The sequence below is a fragment of the Protomyctophum bolini genome, assembly GCF_963924005.1.
Source record: "Protomyctophum bolini genome assembly, chromosome: 23".
NCBI lineage: Eukaryota > Metazoa > Chordata > Actinopteri > Myctophiformes > Myctophidae > Protomyctophum > Protomyctophum bolini.
In genome coordinates this window covers 24,596,943-24,613,615 of record NC_137884.1, presented here as the reverse complement: position 1 = coordinate 24,613,615, position 16,673 = coordinate 24,596,943, and the positions used below count along the sequence as shown (strand labels likewise).

General features: G+C 45.6%; 1 protein-coding gene across 1 annotated transcript in view; it reads left to right on the top strand.

The window, feature by feature from the left end:
* The window catches only part of tnpo3 (transportin 3), a 33,233-nt gene extending 16,784 nt beyond the window's left edge, over positions 1-16,449 (top strand). The window contains exons 7-23 of the mRNA XM_080757854.1: positions 730-868; positions 2,548-2,694; positions 3,535-3,642; positions 3,769-3,860; positions 4,418-4,557; positions 5,455-5,646; positions 6,016-6,107; positions 6,627-6,697; positions 6,955-7,015; positions 7,143-7,283; positions 7,596-7,712; positions 7,963-8,057; positions 9,172-9,328; positions 10,020-10,187; positions 13,370-13,482; positions 14,650-14,748; positions 15,113-16,449. Coding sequence (XP_080613980.1) covers positions 730-868; positions 2,548-2,694; positions 3,535-3,642; positions 3,769-3,860; positions 4,418-4,557; positions 5,455-5,646; positions 6,016-6,107; positions 6,627-6,697; positions 6,955-7,015; positions 7,143-7,283; positions 7,596-7,712; positions 7,963-8,057; positions 9,172-9,328; positions 10,020-10,187; positions 13,370-13,482; positions 14,650-14,710 — 1,894 coding nt within the window. The 3' untranslated portion in view covers positions 14,711-14,748; positions 15,113-16,449. The remainder of the gene's footprint in view (positions 1-729; positions 869-2,547; positions 2,695-3,534; positions 3,643-3,768; positions 3,861-4,417; positions 4,558-5,454; positions 5,647-6,015; positions 6,108-6,626; positions 6,698-6,954; positions 7,016-7,142; positions 7,284-7,595; positions 7,713-7,962; positions 8,058-9,171; positions 9,329-10,019; positions 10,188-13,369; positions 13,483-14,649; positions 14,749-15,112) is intronic.
* The last annotated feature ends 224 nt before the right edge of the window (positions 16,450-16,673 follow it).

Genomic DNA, 16,673 nt, shown 5'->3' with positions numbered 1-16,673 from the left:
TCCTTCCAGAGTGCTGAATTACTGCAGGATCTTCACAGAGCTGTGTGAGACCTTCTGTCTGATTCTCAGTGTTTCCTCTCTCCTTCCAGAGTGCTGAATTACTGCAGGATCTTCACAGAGCTGTGTGAGACCTTCTGTCTGATTCTCAGTGTTTCCTCTCTCCTTCCAGAGTGCTGAATTACTGCAGCATCTTCACAGAGCTGTGTGAGACCTTCTGTCTGATTCTCAGTGTTTCCTCTCTCCTTCCAGAGTGCTGAATTACTGCAGCATCTTCACAGAGCTGTGTGAGACCTTCTGTCTGATTCTCAGTGTTTCCTCTCTCCTTCCAGAGTGCTGAATTACTGCAGCATCTTCACAGAGCTGTGTGAGACCTTCTGTCTGATTCTCAGTGTTTCCTCTCTCCTTCCAGAGTGCTGAATTACTGCAGCATCTTCACAGAGCTGTGTGAGACCTTCTGTCTGATTCTCAGTGTTTCCTCTCTCCTTCCAGAGTGCTGAATTACTGCAGCATCTTCACAGAGCTGTGTGAGACCTTCTGTCTGGTTCTCAGTGTTTCTCCTCTCCTTCCAGAGTGCTGAATTACTGCAGGATCTTCACAGAGCTGTGTGAGACCTTCTGTCTGGTTCTCAGTGTTTCTCCTCTCCTTCCAGAGTGCTGAATTACTGCAGCATCTTCACAGAGCTGTGTGAGACCTTCTGTCTGATTCTCAGTGTTTCCTCTCTCCTTCCAGAGTGCTGAATTACTGCAGGATCTTCACAGAGCTGTGTGAGACCTTCCTAGAAATCACCGTGAGGAGTCCAGGCCAGGGCATGGGAGACCTGAGGACACTGGAGCTACTGCTCATCTGCGCTGGACACCCCCAGTATGAGGTATGACACACACACACACACACACACTAGAGGGCATTCACTAAAACATCGATTTATCGATGTCATTAACACAAGTCGATTCAGATTAGGAGATGTCGAAAGTTGAGAAAAAAAAGGAAAAGAAAGTTTGAACTGCGATGTGTCAGAGAAGTATCCCCAAACGATATCCCCCTCACCTCCGTGCTGAAGGGACACACGAACCTCTCCGTCTCCGGTCAGTGCGTGTTGTTGTTTATTTGCATGGCTCAGAAAATAAGTAACAAACTAACATGAGAACGTTATCGAGTTGTTGTTGGAGGAGGAGGAGAAGGTTCACGTGGAAGGTAATGCAGATTGCATTCTGATGATGTGCCAAACTGCTGCTGGCTGCTGTGATGATAATATATAGACCTATATAGAAGGGGTCTTTTTCATGAATTGCTTATAGTTAAACATGCAGTGACACATTAGGCTTTACGCCACTACTTTACCTGGATAACATCATCTTTTCATTTTGACATTAAATAATAATCCTGTACCGGCACCGTGCAGCGTTTGGTTTCATTAACGCGATCGTGACAAAATAGCCTACAGCTGCTGCTGCCCGCGGAGCATACATGAACGGTAAAGATACCAAAGATTGGACAGTGCTACGCAACATGGAAGGAACACTGACTCCAAGCCGTTTATAAATCAGTCAGTGAACGGACGAGTCAACTTCTCACCGCCGTTTGGTCCCTGTCGTCCGTCCGTCCGTCCGTCCGTCCGCCACCCACAATCACAATCAGAAGCGTTTTCAAAGAGATGAGTAGGATATAATTAAAGGCAGCCTGAAAGGCAAGCATTTGCATTCCAACGGGTGATTGAGCGTCGCGTTCTACGCACAACGGCCATCAGGTCTGGTGTTTGTCCTCTCTCTTTTCTCAGTGTTTTCAAATGGGTTTTTAAACGACGCAAAACTTGGAATTCCCCTCTCGCGTACCAGTGGCACGTGTCCCGCGGACCGGCACCGGTGTTTGGGATTGGGAACCTCTGATATAGATGATACATGCACTGTGTCATATTGGAGAGGCCACTGTGTGCGCAGTGCTTTGTTGGACATGCTCCGTATTTCAGCGCGCGCACCTCCACCCGCCCCTGTTAAGTCCCCCCCCCCCCGTCATAAAACATTAAATCGACTTAACTTCGACTTTACTGTCTGACAAGTCGACTTGGAAAAATCTCAAATCGTTAATGCCCTAGCACACACACACACACACACACACACACACACACACACACACACACACACACACACACACACACACACACACACACACACACACACACACACACACAATTCAATTCAATTCAAAGGGCTTTATTGGCATGAGAAAACATACGTTTACATTGCCAAAGCAGAAAGAACAATACAGCAATACAATCAAAACAAAAATGATGTACATTTGAAGGTCAGAATCTTCAATAGATAAAAATGTACCAAGGTCACTCAATGCAGGTATAGTGCAGGAATATACACAATGATTAGTCTTTAGGGTGCTTAGAGGGATGGAGAGGAGTGTTTCCTTCCATGAATCTACATACAGTTGCTGCAGAGGCGTTGTGTTGTGTTACACACACACACACACACACACACACACACACACACACCAGGTCTATTAAGTACTATAATACAGACGTTTGCTCTGGTCTGGTTCCAGGTTGTGGAGATCTCGTTTAACTTCTGGTACCGTCTGGGAGAGCACCTGTACAAGACCAACGACCCGGCTCTCCACAGCATCTTCAGACCTTACATCCAGAGATTGTTGCACGGCCTGGCCCGACACTGTCAACTGGACCCCGACCACGTAAGCGCTGAGGGCTTGTAGATCAGCTGTTTTTGGGGCACTCTTTGGCTAGTGGAGATGCAGGTGTAACGACATGGATTTCTAAACAAATTAGTTCCAACGCAAAAATACTGTGTTCAATTTCAGGAGACTTGACCATGCCATTCTCCTGCATGGAAAGGAGCTGGAGGGCATTTGCGTTTCTTTCACCATGTAGTAAATGCTGCATTCGTGGTCTGGAGAGGGCAGTTGTTTTACAGCCCTCTCTGTGAGACCCCCAATTTATATTGTAAAATCAATGTTAATGTAACTCTAAGAGTGTACAAATTTAAATGTGTACACTCTCAGAGTTACAGACCCATAAGGGTACATTTGGTTCCATTTGTACACTCTCAGAGTTACAGTTGTTTTACAGACGGGTAAAAGGGCATTGTTTTACAGACGGGTAAAAGGGCATTGTTTTACAGACGGGTAAAAGGGCATTGTTTTACAGACGGGTAAAAGGGCAGTTGTTTTACAGACGGGTAAAAGGGCATTGTTTTACAGACGGGTAAAAGGGCAGTTGTTTTACAGACGGGTAAAAGGGCAGTTGTTTTACAGACTGGTAAAAGGGCAGGGGCTGAAGCCCCCTTTGATATCCCTATGTGTCCCTGCCCCAGTATTCTTCGTAAAGGAGCAGTTTGTCTTCTTAAAGGAGCAGTTTGTCTTTGTAAAAGGAGCAGTTTGTCTTCGTAAAAGGAGCAGTGTGTCTTCGTAAAGGAGCAGTTTGTCTTCGTAAAGGAGCAGTTTGTCTTCGTAAAAGGAGCAGTTTGTCTTCGTAAAAGGAGCAGTGTGTCATCTATTACCTTGTTCTCCCGGCAGGAGGGCATCCCAGAAGACACGGATGACTTCGGGGAGTTCCGGATGAGGGTGTCCGATCTGGTCAAGGATGTCATTTTCCTCGTGGGTTCCATGGAATGTTTTTCCCAGGTAAGCGTTCTGAAATGTTTTTTACGTTAATCGTCGGGAGTCCATGTTGTTGTTTGCATTTCATACACATGATCATGTCTTACAGCCTGCATTCTTAGCGCGTCGCCTCGTCTTTTCTCTCCTCAGCTTTATTCTACTTTAAAAGACGGTAACCCGCCGTGGGAGGTGACCGAAGCTGTTCTCTTCATCATGGCCGCCATCGCTAAGAGTGTCGACCCGTGAGAGATTCCTTCCTTTCAGTGCACATAAATATCAACAATGTTCCCCTAGCCCCTTAGATAGCACTTTATGTAGACTTAGATTTTATACAGACTTATAGCATGTTACGTAGACGGCCCTAGAATTGCATTCTATGTAGTCATAGCACTTTATAGTATAGTATAGTATAGTATAGTATATATGTGTAGTTTATATGTATTGTTTCATTATATAGATATTCCACTGTTATGTTCTTAGCGTACGCATGTTTCATGATAACTACTTTTTCTATGTATGTGATCTATTTTTTGTTTTTGTTCTTGCTTAATGTAAGTCGCTCTGGATTAAGAGCGTCTGATAAATGCCTAAATGGTTATCTTTGCATATCCCATTTTGGCCGGGAACCCCTTTTGGTATTTTAAACATTATGTTGTAATTTAGCTATTGAAAAATAGCAGATCTACAAAAAATATTTATTTCAGAAAACTGGAGGATTTAGAAGACTTTTTTTTTGTTAAATTTCGACGTCAGGCCTAAATGGGATATTTAACGTCTTTAACCCTTCCCTCCCTGGCAGAGAGAACAACCCCACACTGACGGAGGTGTTACAGCAGGTGGTCCTCCTCCCAGAGACGGTTCACATCGCTGTGCGCTACACCAGCATCGAGCTGGTGGGCGAGATGAGTGAGGTGGTGGACAGGAACCCTCGCTTCCTAGGTAAATGTATAGGAACCCTCGCTTCCTAGGTAAATGTATAGGAACCCTCGCTTCCTAGGTAAATATACAGGAACCCTCGCTTCCTAGGTAAATATATAGGAACCCTCGCTTCCTAGGTAAATATGTAGGAACCCTTTCTTCCTAGGTAAATATATAGGAACCCTCGCTTCCTAGGTAAATATATAGGAACCCTCGCTTCCTAGGTAAATATATAGGAACCCTCGCTTCCTAGGTAAATGTATAGGAACCCTCGCTTCCTAGGTAAATATATAGGAACCCTCGCTTCCTAGGTAAATATACAGGAACCCTCGCTTCCTAGGTAAATATATAGGAACCCTCGCTTCCTAGGTAAATATATAGGAACCCTCGCTTCCTAGGTAAATATGGTCAATGCGACGCTTACGTTGATTTGTGTTGTTGATTCGACTAAAACTAAGACCTTTTTTTCATCGACTACCTTTTTCCACTGACGAAAACTAAATAAACTAAGCTATGATGACTAAAACTAAGACTAAATGTACTGACAATTTCGTTCGAAAACTAGACTAAAATGTTAGGAAGGGACTAGTGGACAAGAGATCCAGTATGAGTCATTTACAAGCTTGTAGATCGGCTATTTCATTACGGCGGCATCAAGGCCCGTCCGAAATACATTTTAGTGGACTAAATCAACTGTAGATTTAGTAGACTAAAATCTTATATTTTAGTTGACTAAAACTAGACTAAAGGTGGTTGCACACTGGATGCGTTTTTCGGAAAAAACGATCAGAAAAACGCGTGCAGGAACACCAAGACATTTCCATGTGACTGAAACAACACTGCTTTGTATCATGTTGCTCCTGCATGTCTTCCACCCAACGTAACCCCGTGCCTCTCCTCTCCTCTCCTCTCCCCCAGACCCCGTGCTGAACTACCTGATGAAGGGTCTCAGGGAGAAGCCCCTGGCGTCCGTAGCAGCCAAGGCCATCCACAACATCTGCTCGGTGTGCAGAGACCACATGGCCCAGCACTTCCAAGGCCTTCTGGACATCGCCCGCGCCCTGGACTCCTTCGCCCTCTCCACAGAGGCCGCCGTCGGCCTGCTCAAAGGTCTGTGGTGGTCTTCTTCTTCTTGTCTCCCTTTGTGTTCTGTGTTCTCTCTCTCTCACCTTCTAGTGTTTGTTTTGTATTATTCTTTATTTAACCCAGTTAGACCGACCATCGATTCTACAAATGTAGACCACCGACCACCATCTGTAAATATGTTTATCTGCCGTGAAATCCCCATATAAGAATTTATATTTCTGTCAGGGGTGGTGGCTGTGCGTCGTTAATGATGTCCATTCATATTTGATACAGCCAAAATTAATTCCATTTTCTGGAGAAAATGGAATTGATTTGGCCACAAAAGCCTTGAAACTACATATGAAAGCAATGTCGCCGCTAATACACGTCACGTTCCTGTCCAACGTTCTGCAGGTACAGCGCTGGTCCTAGCCCGTCTCCCCCTGGAGAAGATCTCAGAGTGTCTGAGTGACCTGTGTGCGGTGCAGGTCATGGCCCTCAAAAAGGTACGCGAAGATGATGTAACCCGGGGAGTCCCGGGAAAAGATGCGCTGTGATTGGCCAGTAATCGCCTGAGTGGCAGCGTGACGTAACGTGCCTTCCTCACGTCCTCTCCCAGTGTGAATTCTTCCGCCCTCGTCCTTCAACACACGCCGCTCCCAACGAACAGCAGGGGAGCGTCTATGTTTTTAATATCTATGGCGTCGCTGCCCATGTGACGTCACTCATGAGACTCCCCTATGTCTCGCTGTCACTCAACTGACTACTGGCCAATCACAGCGTGTCTTCACCGAGACCTCCATTGCTGCCGCTCATGCTTCCTCTTAAGTTTCGCAAAGGAATGTTGGGAAAATTGTGCCTTCAATTTTGACACGTGCCTCAGAGAGCCGGAAGACCTTTTATATGACCTTTTTTGTTTAAGAACACTACTTATAATCCAAATGTAATGTTGTTTTAATTTGTCTTGTTATAAATAATGAATGAATTAATGCGAGAAACTGATTTACTGTCATAAACCCCCACAGCTTCTCACTCAGGACTCAGGAAAAACGGGTGACCCCACAGTGTGGCTGGACAGACTAGCGGTCATCTTTCGGTAAGGCCATGAACGCACACATGTAGACATGCTGTAAGGCCTGGAACACACATGCAAACCTACTTTAAGAGCATGAACATATCAGTCCTGTTGCTTAGTGTTTTCTATTTGCATGGTGCAGCATTCCTTGTACCAAGTTGTCATTGTTTTTATCATTTAGTTGTCATTGTTTTTATCATTTAGTTGTCATTGTTTTTATCATTTAGTTGTCATTGTTTTTTATCACTGACCAAGTTGTCATTGTTTTTCCTTTCTAGACACACAAACCCGATTGTAGAGAACGGACAGTCACACCCCTGTCAGAAAGTCATCCAAGAGGTTCGTTTTTTCTGTGATTCCTGTCTTTTTACAACGAAATAAAAACAGCGGTCGATCTCCTAACAATGTACTGGTCTTGTAGATCTGGCCTGTCCTAACCTCTCCTAACAATGTACTGGTCTTGTAGATCTGGCCTGTCCTGTCGGAGACCCTGAACACACACCAAGCTGACAACCGCATCGTGGAGCGCTGCTGTCGCTGTCTCAGATTCGCCGTGCGCTGCGTTGGCAAGGGGTCTGCCTCACTACTACAGCCCCTGGTCACACAGGTACATTACACTTACTCACGCCAGTTCGAACCCGGGGCTCCCCCAGAGTTACTGTCGAAGTGTCCTTGAGCAAGACACTGAACCCCTAATTGCTCTTGATGTGCTGGTTGGTGCCTTGCATGGTTTCCGCTGCCATCGGTGTATGAATGTGTGTGTGAATGGGTGAATGTAATGTACAATCTATGTAAAGCGCCTTGGATAAAGGTGCTATATAAATGCACCATTTACCAGGTGTAATGTGTGTGTGTTCCCCAGATGGTCAGTGTGTAGTGTACCAGGTGTAATGTGTGTTTGTGTGTGTGCGTTCCCCAGATGGTCAGTGTGTACCAGGTGTATCCCCACTCCTGTTTCCTGTACCTGGGAAGCATCCTTGTAGACGAGTACGGTATGGAGGATGGATGCAGACAGGGACTACTGGACATGTTACAGGTAACCCATGGACATGATATCAATAAATCTCCGTCCCGAGCGCTGAGCGTTACTAATTGATAGGGAGGAGAACTCCGTCCTGTGCGCTAAGGGTGTTAATCATGACTGTGTTCCTCCTCTCCTCCAATAGGCTCTCTGTATGCTATTGTGTTCCTCCTCTCGTCCAATAGGCTCTCTGTATGCTAATGTGTTCCTCCACTCGTCCAATAAGCTCTCTGTATGCTAATGTGTTCCTCCTCTCGCCCAATAGGCTCTCTGCCTGCCCACCTTCATCCTATTGGAGCAGCCCAACGGTCTGCGCAACCACCCTGACACAGTGGACGACCTCTTCAGACTGGCCACCCGGTATGACCTTTGACCTGTCACTGGTGCTATGACCTTTGACCTGTCGCTGCCCAGTGGTGTTAGACCTGCCGAACGATTCTACAAATGTCTTCTAAATCCTGACACTTTTCTGAAGAAAACCTATATCAGTCGTTCTCAAACATTTTCATGTCAAGGACCCACAAGATTATATGTAATTGGCCACTGACCCCAATCTGAAAATATGTTGTTCCTGGGACCTCCCAGAAGCAAAGATTTTAGTAAAAATGTTAGCTCTGAAAAAATATATATTCAAAGATTTGCACTACGTTTTCACGATTTTTTCCAAAAAAAAATTTCAATAGCTAAAGTATAACATAATGCTTAATTGGGGAGAAGCTATTTTAATGTTGTCATGTGCATGGATGCTATAATGCTATACGGACCCCCTCTAAAATGAGATGCAGCATCTCAAAGGGCTATAATACATTCTGACCAATTCTGACTGAAAGAATCTGAATCAACTTTATCAGAATAAGTGTGTTTAGTAGTTCTGTATTCCCGCCATAGACTGTAAAAAATATGGACAAAGCGTTCTCCGGGTCTAACATGAACGTAAAATGAAGCCTGTCAGTCCTTGTATTGTAAGTCGCCATCTTTCTAGATCCGTTTTGGTCCAGCTGGCCATTGGCTGGCCCAGACAACGAGGCGGGACTTCCCCCCTTCTTCTCCGTTGGTTTTTATTTTGACTCGAGTGGGAGGGGAATCCCGATCATAGACTGTAACGGTAGCCACGCCCCTCAGAACATACGCGACTTTATGGTCATTTTTTTAATAAATGGGACCATAATTTTCCAAAAAGAATATTATGACATTAGAAATGAGACTGTAAACTAGTGACTGGAAGAAGAAAGTATTCATGGCCATGTTTATTAAGGTAATGCAGTCTAGGTGAAGTTGGGCCCAAATACATGGATTTCTATGGGGCTATGGGTTTTTCTCGGTCCAATGACAGCGCCACAACAGGCCATTATATGAACTTTCAGGAAGTCCCGATTTCCTCAGTGGCTTCACAAAATATCTGTCTGACTGCCCCCCCTGATTCCCGCATGAATCCCCAACATCTAACGCCCATCTGGTCTCTCCTCCCGCCCAGGTTCGTCCAGCGCAGTCCGGTCACGCTGCTCAGCAGCAGCATCATCGTCCACATCATCCAGTGTGCCATCGCCGCCACCACGCTGGACCACCGGGACGCCAACTGTAGCGTCATGAAGTTCGTCCGAGACCTCATCCACACCGGGGTCAGCAACGACGTGAGTGACCTTTAACCTTTAGACCTCATCCACACCGGGGTCAGCAACGACGTGAGTGACCTTTATCCCGGGGGCCACGGGGTGCGCACGCTTTTCCGACACACCGAAGATCCAAAGCGGGGGGACATGCGATGCGATGAGAAAAAGCGATGGTCCGACATGCGCTGCTCCCGTGCTTGCGGTTAGGGTTAGGTTAGGATTGAGGTTTCGGATCAATAGTATGTCGGAACTAAAGCCTGCAACCGGGGGCCACATGCGGCCCCCACCATGACTTTATGCAGCCCTCTGGTTTAATATCAAATACTAGATTTGAGAGTCTAAATTAGTAGCTAAAATGTTATTAATTTTATTTTTTTATTTCTTTATATATATGGAATGTATTTGGAATTAAATAAAGATTTTGCTTTTCAAGATTCCAATTGAAAAATAGCAAAAAAAATATTCAATTCAAATAATAGCAAAAGAAATAGCTGATCTACAAGCTCAAAACACGTCTCTCTGCGATGCGTTTTGGGCTTGTAGATCAGCTATTTTTTTGCTACGACAGAAATATGCAACGGTGGCCCTCTGGAGTGAGCGTGGAAATATAGTGGCTCTCGCCATCGTCAAAGTTGCCCAGCCCTGATTTTTGAATATCCGATATCATATGTGTGTGTGTGTGTGTGTGTGAATTGTATTTGTTCTCCTGCAGCACGAGGATGACTTCGAGGTGCGTAAGCAGCTGATTGGCCAGGCCATGGAGCAGCATGGTCAGCAACTGGTCACTCAGCTCATGCACACGTGCTGTTTCTGCCTGCCTCCGTACACGCTCCCCGATGTGGCCGAGGTGCTGTGGGAGATCATGGTGTTCGACAGGCCGGTGAGTACATGACACGTATCCATACCCCCCGTGCCCCCTTTCTGAAGCCAGCTCCTCGCCACTCGACCTACACACTTGCCCTCGATATGCGCGTTCGTTCACGCGAGGCTGCGCCATATTAAGTGTCGTCCGAAACCAAAGCAGCCTTGAGTGGAAGTGGCTTATAAAGCCCCTCAAGAGCGAGTCTGTGCCGATCTAGACTCGATTGCCTTGTGCAGCCCTGCTCTCTGTCCGCATGGAAACCTACAAATGTAAGAACCACCACAAATAAATGCTAAATAAACTGCTCCTAAACAATCTTCATCTGATGCAGAATAGACAACGCTCCAAGGCTCTTTATTTACCCCACCGTGAAAAACTATAAATGAAACCACACAAACAAAACAACTTTTAACACAATGATTTATAAACACCATGGATGTATATGACATGTCATTTTTGACAGTCACGCTGTATTTCCTTTTTCCATATTAATGAAATCCACATGTCACACAAACATACATGATGCAATATAACTGTACAAACAAAATAACAGGTAACGCAATAGAGCGCGGCAGTCCCGCCCCCTTTCAGAAAAGCGAGTGGCCCAGGAAGTGGAAGCCCCATGCATTCTCCCATCGGCACTTTTAATATAATTTATTTAAAGACGGTTACGCCGCGGACAAAGCCAATTCGGATCGTGACGAATCATGACAATGAACACAATATTTTGGGCCGATCAAATAATTTATAAGACGAAAAATAAAACAAATAGTGTTGTCTCCTGACTTTCTTTTCTTCTTTCTAATGATTTGATCGTCCCAAAATATTGTGTTCATTGTCATGATTCGTCACGATCCGAATTGGCTTTGTCCGCGGCGTAACCGTCTTTAAATAAATTATATTAAAAGTGCCGATGGGATAATGCATGGGGCTTCCACTTCCTGGGCCACTCGCTTTTCTGAAAGGGGGCGGGGACTGCGGCGCTCTATTGCATGATGGTAACCATGGCAACGAATGGCGTCTGTTTCCTGTTTCTGCACAAGGAGGGCGAGTGTATTTCCAAACAGTTTTTTATACCCAGCACCCTAATCAAGGGAACTTGATTCAGCTGGAGGGGCACTTCCTGACGAGGGAACCTCCCGAGAGCACTTCAAGTCAAGGGACTGGTTTCAGAAAGGGGCTAACCCTCCATACACGCTCCCCAATGTGGCCGAGGTGCTCTGGGAGATCATGGTGTTCAGGTTAGGACCGCAGCGTCCTGCCACTAGATGGCACAGTTTCTGAGCTTCAGTGGGGGGGGGACTGTCTGTTGTTTACCTGTGTACTGGATTTCTTAAACCCATTTTGGGGCGGGAACCCCTTCTGGTGTTTTAAGCATTATGTTATGCTTTAGCTGTTGAAAAAGAGTGCCGCGCTATGAGTTTGTAGATCTGCTATTTTTTGAAAAATCGTGAAAATGTGGCACAAATCCTTGAATATATTCTTTCAGAGCGAACGTTTTTAACTCAAATCTTTGCTTCTGGGGCGGTCCCTGTAACTACATATTTTCAGATAATTCTGGCAGTCCTTGACATGAAAATGTTTGAGAACCACTGACATTTTGTAGAATCAAGCTCAGGTCTAAATGGGTTAAATTTAGTGGCGGATATCGCCAGGTACCTGGCGATGCGATTACACATCGTTTCCGAGGGTCACGATTCGATTAATCCTGATTAATTGGGCTATGTTACGATTCGATTAATCCCGATTAATCATGATTAATCACTCAGTCACTGTGTGACTAATAAACAAAGTGCTTTCTAATGATTATGAATATATATATTCTTTCACAGTGCACGTTTTTAACTAAAATCTTTGCTTCTGGGGGGGTCCATAGAAGAAAATATTTTCAGATGGGTGTCCGTGGCCAAATACAGAACAGCAATAAGCAGCTTTCTTTAAAAAAAAAAAGAATGAGTTTGTACAAGCATACAATAAATATATATTAATAATGACATAAGATGTCATGTCATAGAAATACATGGGCAGGATTTCGGTTGAGGTCAGCAGAACTTTACAGTTACTGAAGTGTCATTAAGGAAGCTTTGGGGTAGTTATTGAGACTATTATGTTGCACCTTTCTGTTTGTTTGCACACATTAAGGAGCATTTGGTTTAAAGTATTTTACAAGTGTATGGCAACATTTTGGATTCTATGATGTTGAGGGGACACGGGAACTCGATACAACTCACAACGTGTACAAGACCATATTGCCCACTGACATCCAGAGATGCAGTCAAGACAACCATCCCGATCCAGAACACACGGACAGCTGCCCATGCACTCAGAAAAGGCGACTAGAATTACGAAGTCCATCGGCACTTTTATTGCAAAGGATTTACGTTCACATTCGGTCGTGGGGAGCGACGGATTCCGGGCCATGTTAGCACTTTGGAGCCACACTACATCGTCCCATCTCGGCCACATTTCATAGGCGGTCGATGGTGTGAGTTTTATCGAGTTATCGTGTCCCCTCAACCTCATACAATCCAAAATGTTCCCTTTCTGTCATCTTTTTTCTCTTCCCCTCCGCGTTGGTAACTCGTTCTGTTTTGGTTGTTGAAAGCTAAAGCGTGTGCGAGCGCTGTGTGCGTCACTCTAAACGGCCCGGTACGACGACGCAGCGCAGTCGCAGATTAGTTCCGCCCTTTTGCTCCGGTAAAAGAAATACATTATATAATCGATGTTTGACATTTGTGCATCGATGAATTATCGCCCATGATGGCATCGCGATAAATTGACTAATCGATTTTTTCCCCCCACCACTCGTTAAACTCCCAACAAAAGTGTAATGAATTTGAAGTCCAGAAGATCGAGAAAGTGTTTTAGAAGTTTTCACGTATTTATTAACAATAGAACGCTCCTGGAGAATGACACAACACCGAAGTATCATGTCAACCTCCCAATTACAGCTTCATACCCCTCTGATACACGTCGAGAAGTCCCAAAATAAAAACACTCAGTTAACACATAAAAATGGCTGTTCTTCAGGCCTATTCTATAAATCACTAGAATAGGCTCTTGACTGCTGGCACCAGGTGGAAGAGTTGCTAACTCTGTCAGCAGTTCTCTAAAGACAGACTTGCATAGATAGAAATGTCATGTTTCCTCATTTACACCTGCTGTCCAAAGAGTGAAGGTGGATATGTATTTGTTTCTAGACGTTCTGCCGCTGGCTGGAGAACGCGCTGAAGGGGCTTCCTAAGGAGACGTCGGGCGGAGCGGTGACCGTCACGCACAAACAGCTCACAGACTTCCACAAGCAAGTCACTAGGTGAGCAGTGGCATGGTTCTCATCAGTCCAAAACGGTTCCCCTGTTCCTCTGCCGTCACCGCAGAGGTGGCAGCGCTTTAGTCAGGATTATGACGGAGTTCCCAAAGGCAACGTCGTGGATATGATGCAGTTCTGGGTCAGGTTGTAGCTGTGGAGTCGGACCAGTGTTGATTTTGTCGACTAAGACGAAAAATGTTCGTCGACTACCTTTTTTTTTTTTTTCACTGACGAAAACTAAATGGAAACTAAATGAAGCTATTATGACTAAGACCAAATGTATTGATTGTAGTGGACAAGAGATCCAGGATAAGTCATTTTACACAGATCGACGCGTTGTGAGCTTGTAGATCGGCTATTTTCAGCAAGTGTAAAATCAGTCATTACAACAGCACCAAGGCCTCCCAAAATACATTTTAGTCGACTAAATCAACTGTAGATTTAGTCGACTAAAACTAGACTTGACACTAAAACATTCCAGGTGACTAAAATGTGACTAAAACTAAACCAACACTGCTGTGTGGAGGGTTGTTGTTGGAACCGTGCGGGCCCAGACAGGCCCGCTGTGGAGACGCCATGGAACGTTGAAAAACAGGCAGGTTCCCTGCGTCGTGTTCAGGCCCGCTCTGTGGCTCTCTTCCTCTCAGCTGAGGAAGGCATGATGGGATCTGAACCTGAGCTGTAAGCATGTCGTCAGAACCAGACCAGACTTGACTCTCCTCCTAAAACAGTGCAGAACTTAATATAGATACCTCTCTCTCTCTCTCTAATCTCCTTTTTAAAGAAGTCATTTTTGTAAGAGTGGTATTTCCCGCATCATGCATCGATACGTTTTCCAACGTTGCTTCCGATCTAGCCTGGGGTCCACCCATGCTTTCTATGGCAGAGGCAGCTCGCGGCCGGGAGAAACTAGAGGCAGCTGTGCGACATGAGACTAATTAATTGGAGCGAGAGAGAAGCGTGTGTCCGTCAATTTAACAAAGGTGCAGAGTTTGCAGACGATCAGAAATCAGCAGAGAGTGATCAACGTTTGCGCTACTGTATGCCGTGTTGAAGTGGACTCGGCCCCAGACTTTTTCTTTTCTCCCTGGAAATAAAAACGTCTGGGTTTTCCGAGGCTACTTCCGATCTAACTCAAACGGTTGTTCTGTCCTCTCCGTTCTCTCCCAGTGCTGAGGAGTGTAAACAGGTGTGCTGGGCCATCCGAGAGTTCACCAGATTGTTCCGATAGCCACGACGCCACTCCTTAGAGCTCTGCCCGAATACCAGGTAAATACCAACGTTTTCCACTAAACCTCAAGATCAATTCCCTTCCGACTGTTGGAACAGTTCTGTATTTGAAGGCTCTAGTAAAAGATACTGGTTCTGTTCAGAATTTAAAGTCTCCCGTCTTTCCACAAAATAATATAAAATGCTCGATAGCGGGCTCGATAAGAACCCGGCTCGATAAGCCTGATCAATAAGGGACTCGTTATCAATACAACTTAACGAGCTCCATCCCTAGAGATAATGGATAACACCTTTTTTTATCATGTTTTAATCACCATAAATAAATAGCGATATAGGGAAGAACTGGCACTTGCAACGTTGTTGACTTCTCGTACATCTTCTCGCACATCTCGTCCTCCTCCAGGTTAAATCTTTTGTTGGCTAACATTCAGAGGTGACGGCAAAAAATACGCTGAGGACTGCAGATGTGAATCTAAAGGGAACTCTTTACTGGAAGACGGGAGGCGGGACTTTTTGGCCACACGGAGAAGCCAAGCGGACGAGCCACTCTGAGATTGGAGTGACAGGGTGGTAAAGAGACATACAAAGACTCTGGAGAGGTCTGATATTGGGAGCCCCCCCCCCTCCTCCTCCTCCCTCCCTCCCTCCCTCCCCATCCCCCCCCCCCCCCCCCCCCTCCAAAAAAAAGAAAACAACTCCTCTTTTCAGCTCTCCTCTCCCTCACTGTCCCCCCAGCAACAGTCAGGTGGCATCCGGGGTAAAGGGGGTGGGCCGTAGTGGGGCGTTGTTGCCCCCCCGGGGCAAATGGATGGATGAATTGATGGATGGATGGATCGCCCACCTGGAGTTGCACCGATGGATTCAGCTCTGTGTTTCAGCCCGGAGATGTCTTGAAGTTCCATCTTTAAAAAAAAAACAACAACAACGAAAAAAAGAAAGAACAAGGAGGAAAACAACAACAACAAACAACAACAAAACAAAAGATGTGCCTGGTTGCAAATCGTAATGCATCAAAAAAAAAAAAAAGACTTGTACGTTTTAAGATAAAAGGAGAGAAATCAATTTATTTTCATGGACGTTTTCTTTAGGACTTTATTCATGGTCTTGCTGTCCGTGCCATATGAAAATGAATAGCAAACCCCCCAGGATGCTCTTCACAGTACGGCCGCTAGCGCCATCTGGCTGTGTGGAGGCTCTTCACAGTGTGGCCTGCTAGCGCCATCTGGCTGTGTGGAGGCTCTTCACAGTTTGGCCCGCTAGCGCCATCTGGCTGTGTGGAGGCTCTTCACAGTGTGGCCTGCTAGCGCCATCTGTCTGTGTGGAGGCTCTTCACAGTGTGGCCCGCTAGCGCCATCTGTCTGTGTGGAGGCTCTTCACAGTGTGGCCTGCTAGCGCCATCTGTCTGTGTGGAGGCTCTTCACAGTATGGTCGCCAGCGCCCCCCTGTGGAGGCATGATCATGTAGTAGTTTTGGTGGGATGGGTAATGCTTGAAGATTTGGCGTCACCTTTGACCTTTTTAACATGTTGGCTGGAATTTTAGTTCTAAATCTTTTGCCAGAAAGCAAGAATCATTCGACTTTAACTGGTTAAAAGGAACTTTTTTCTTTTTTTTTTCTTTTTTTGCTCTTCCAGTTGATATCGCCCATATTTGGGAGAGAGAGAGAGAGAGAGAGAGAGAGACATCAGTGACGATGTAGCCTTGTATTGAACAATAAAAATCAACAACTGAGAGGAACAAATATGCTCTTGTTATATTTTGCCTCGAGTCTAAGCGGTCGGTATCTGTCGGTCCAGGACCCAGAGTCTCAGCGGTCCAGGACCCAGAGTCTCAGCGGGTCGGTATCTGTCGCTTCAGGACCCAGAGTCTCAGCGGGTTGGTATCTGTCGCTTCAGCACCCAGAGTCTCAGCGGGTCGGTATCTGTCGCTTCAGGACCCAGAGTCTCAGCGGGTCGGTATCTGTCG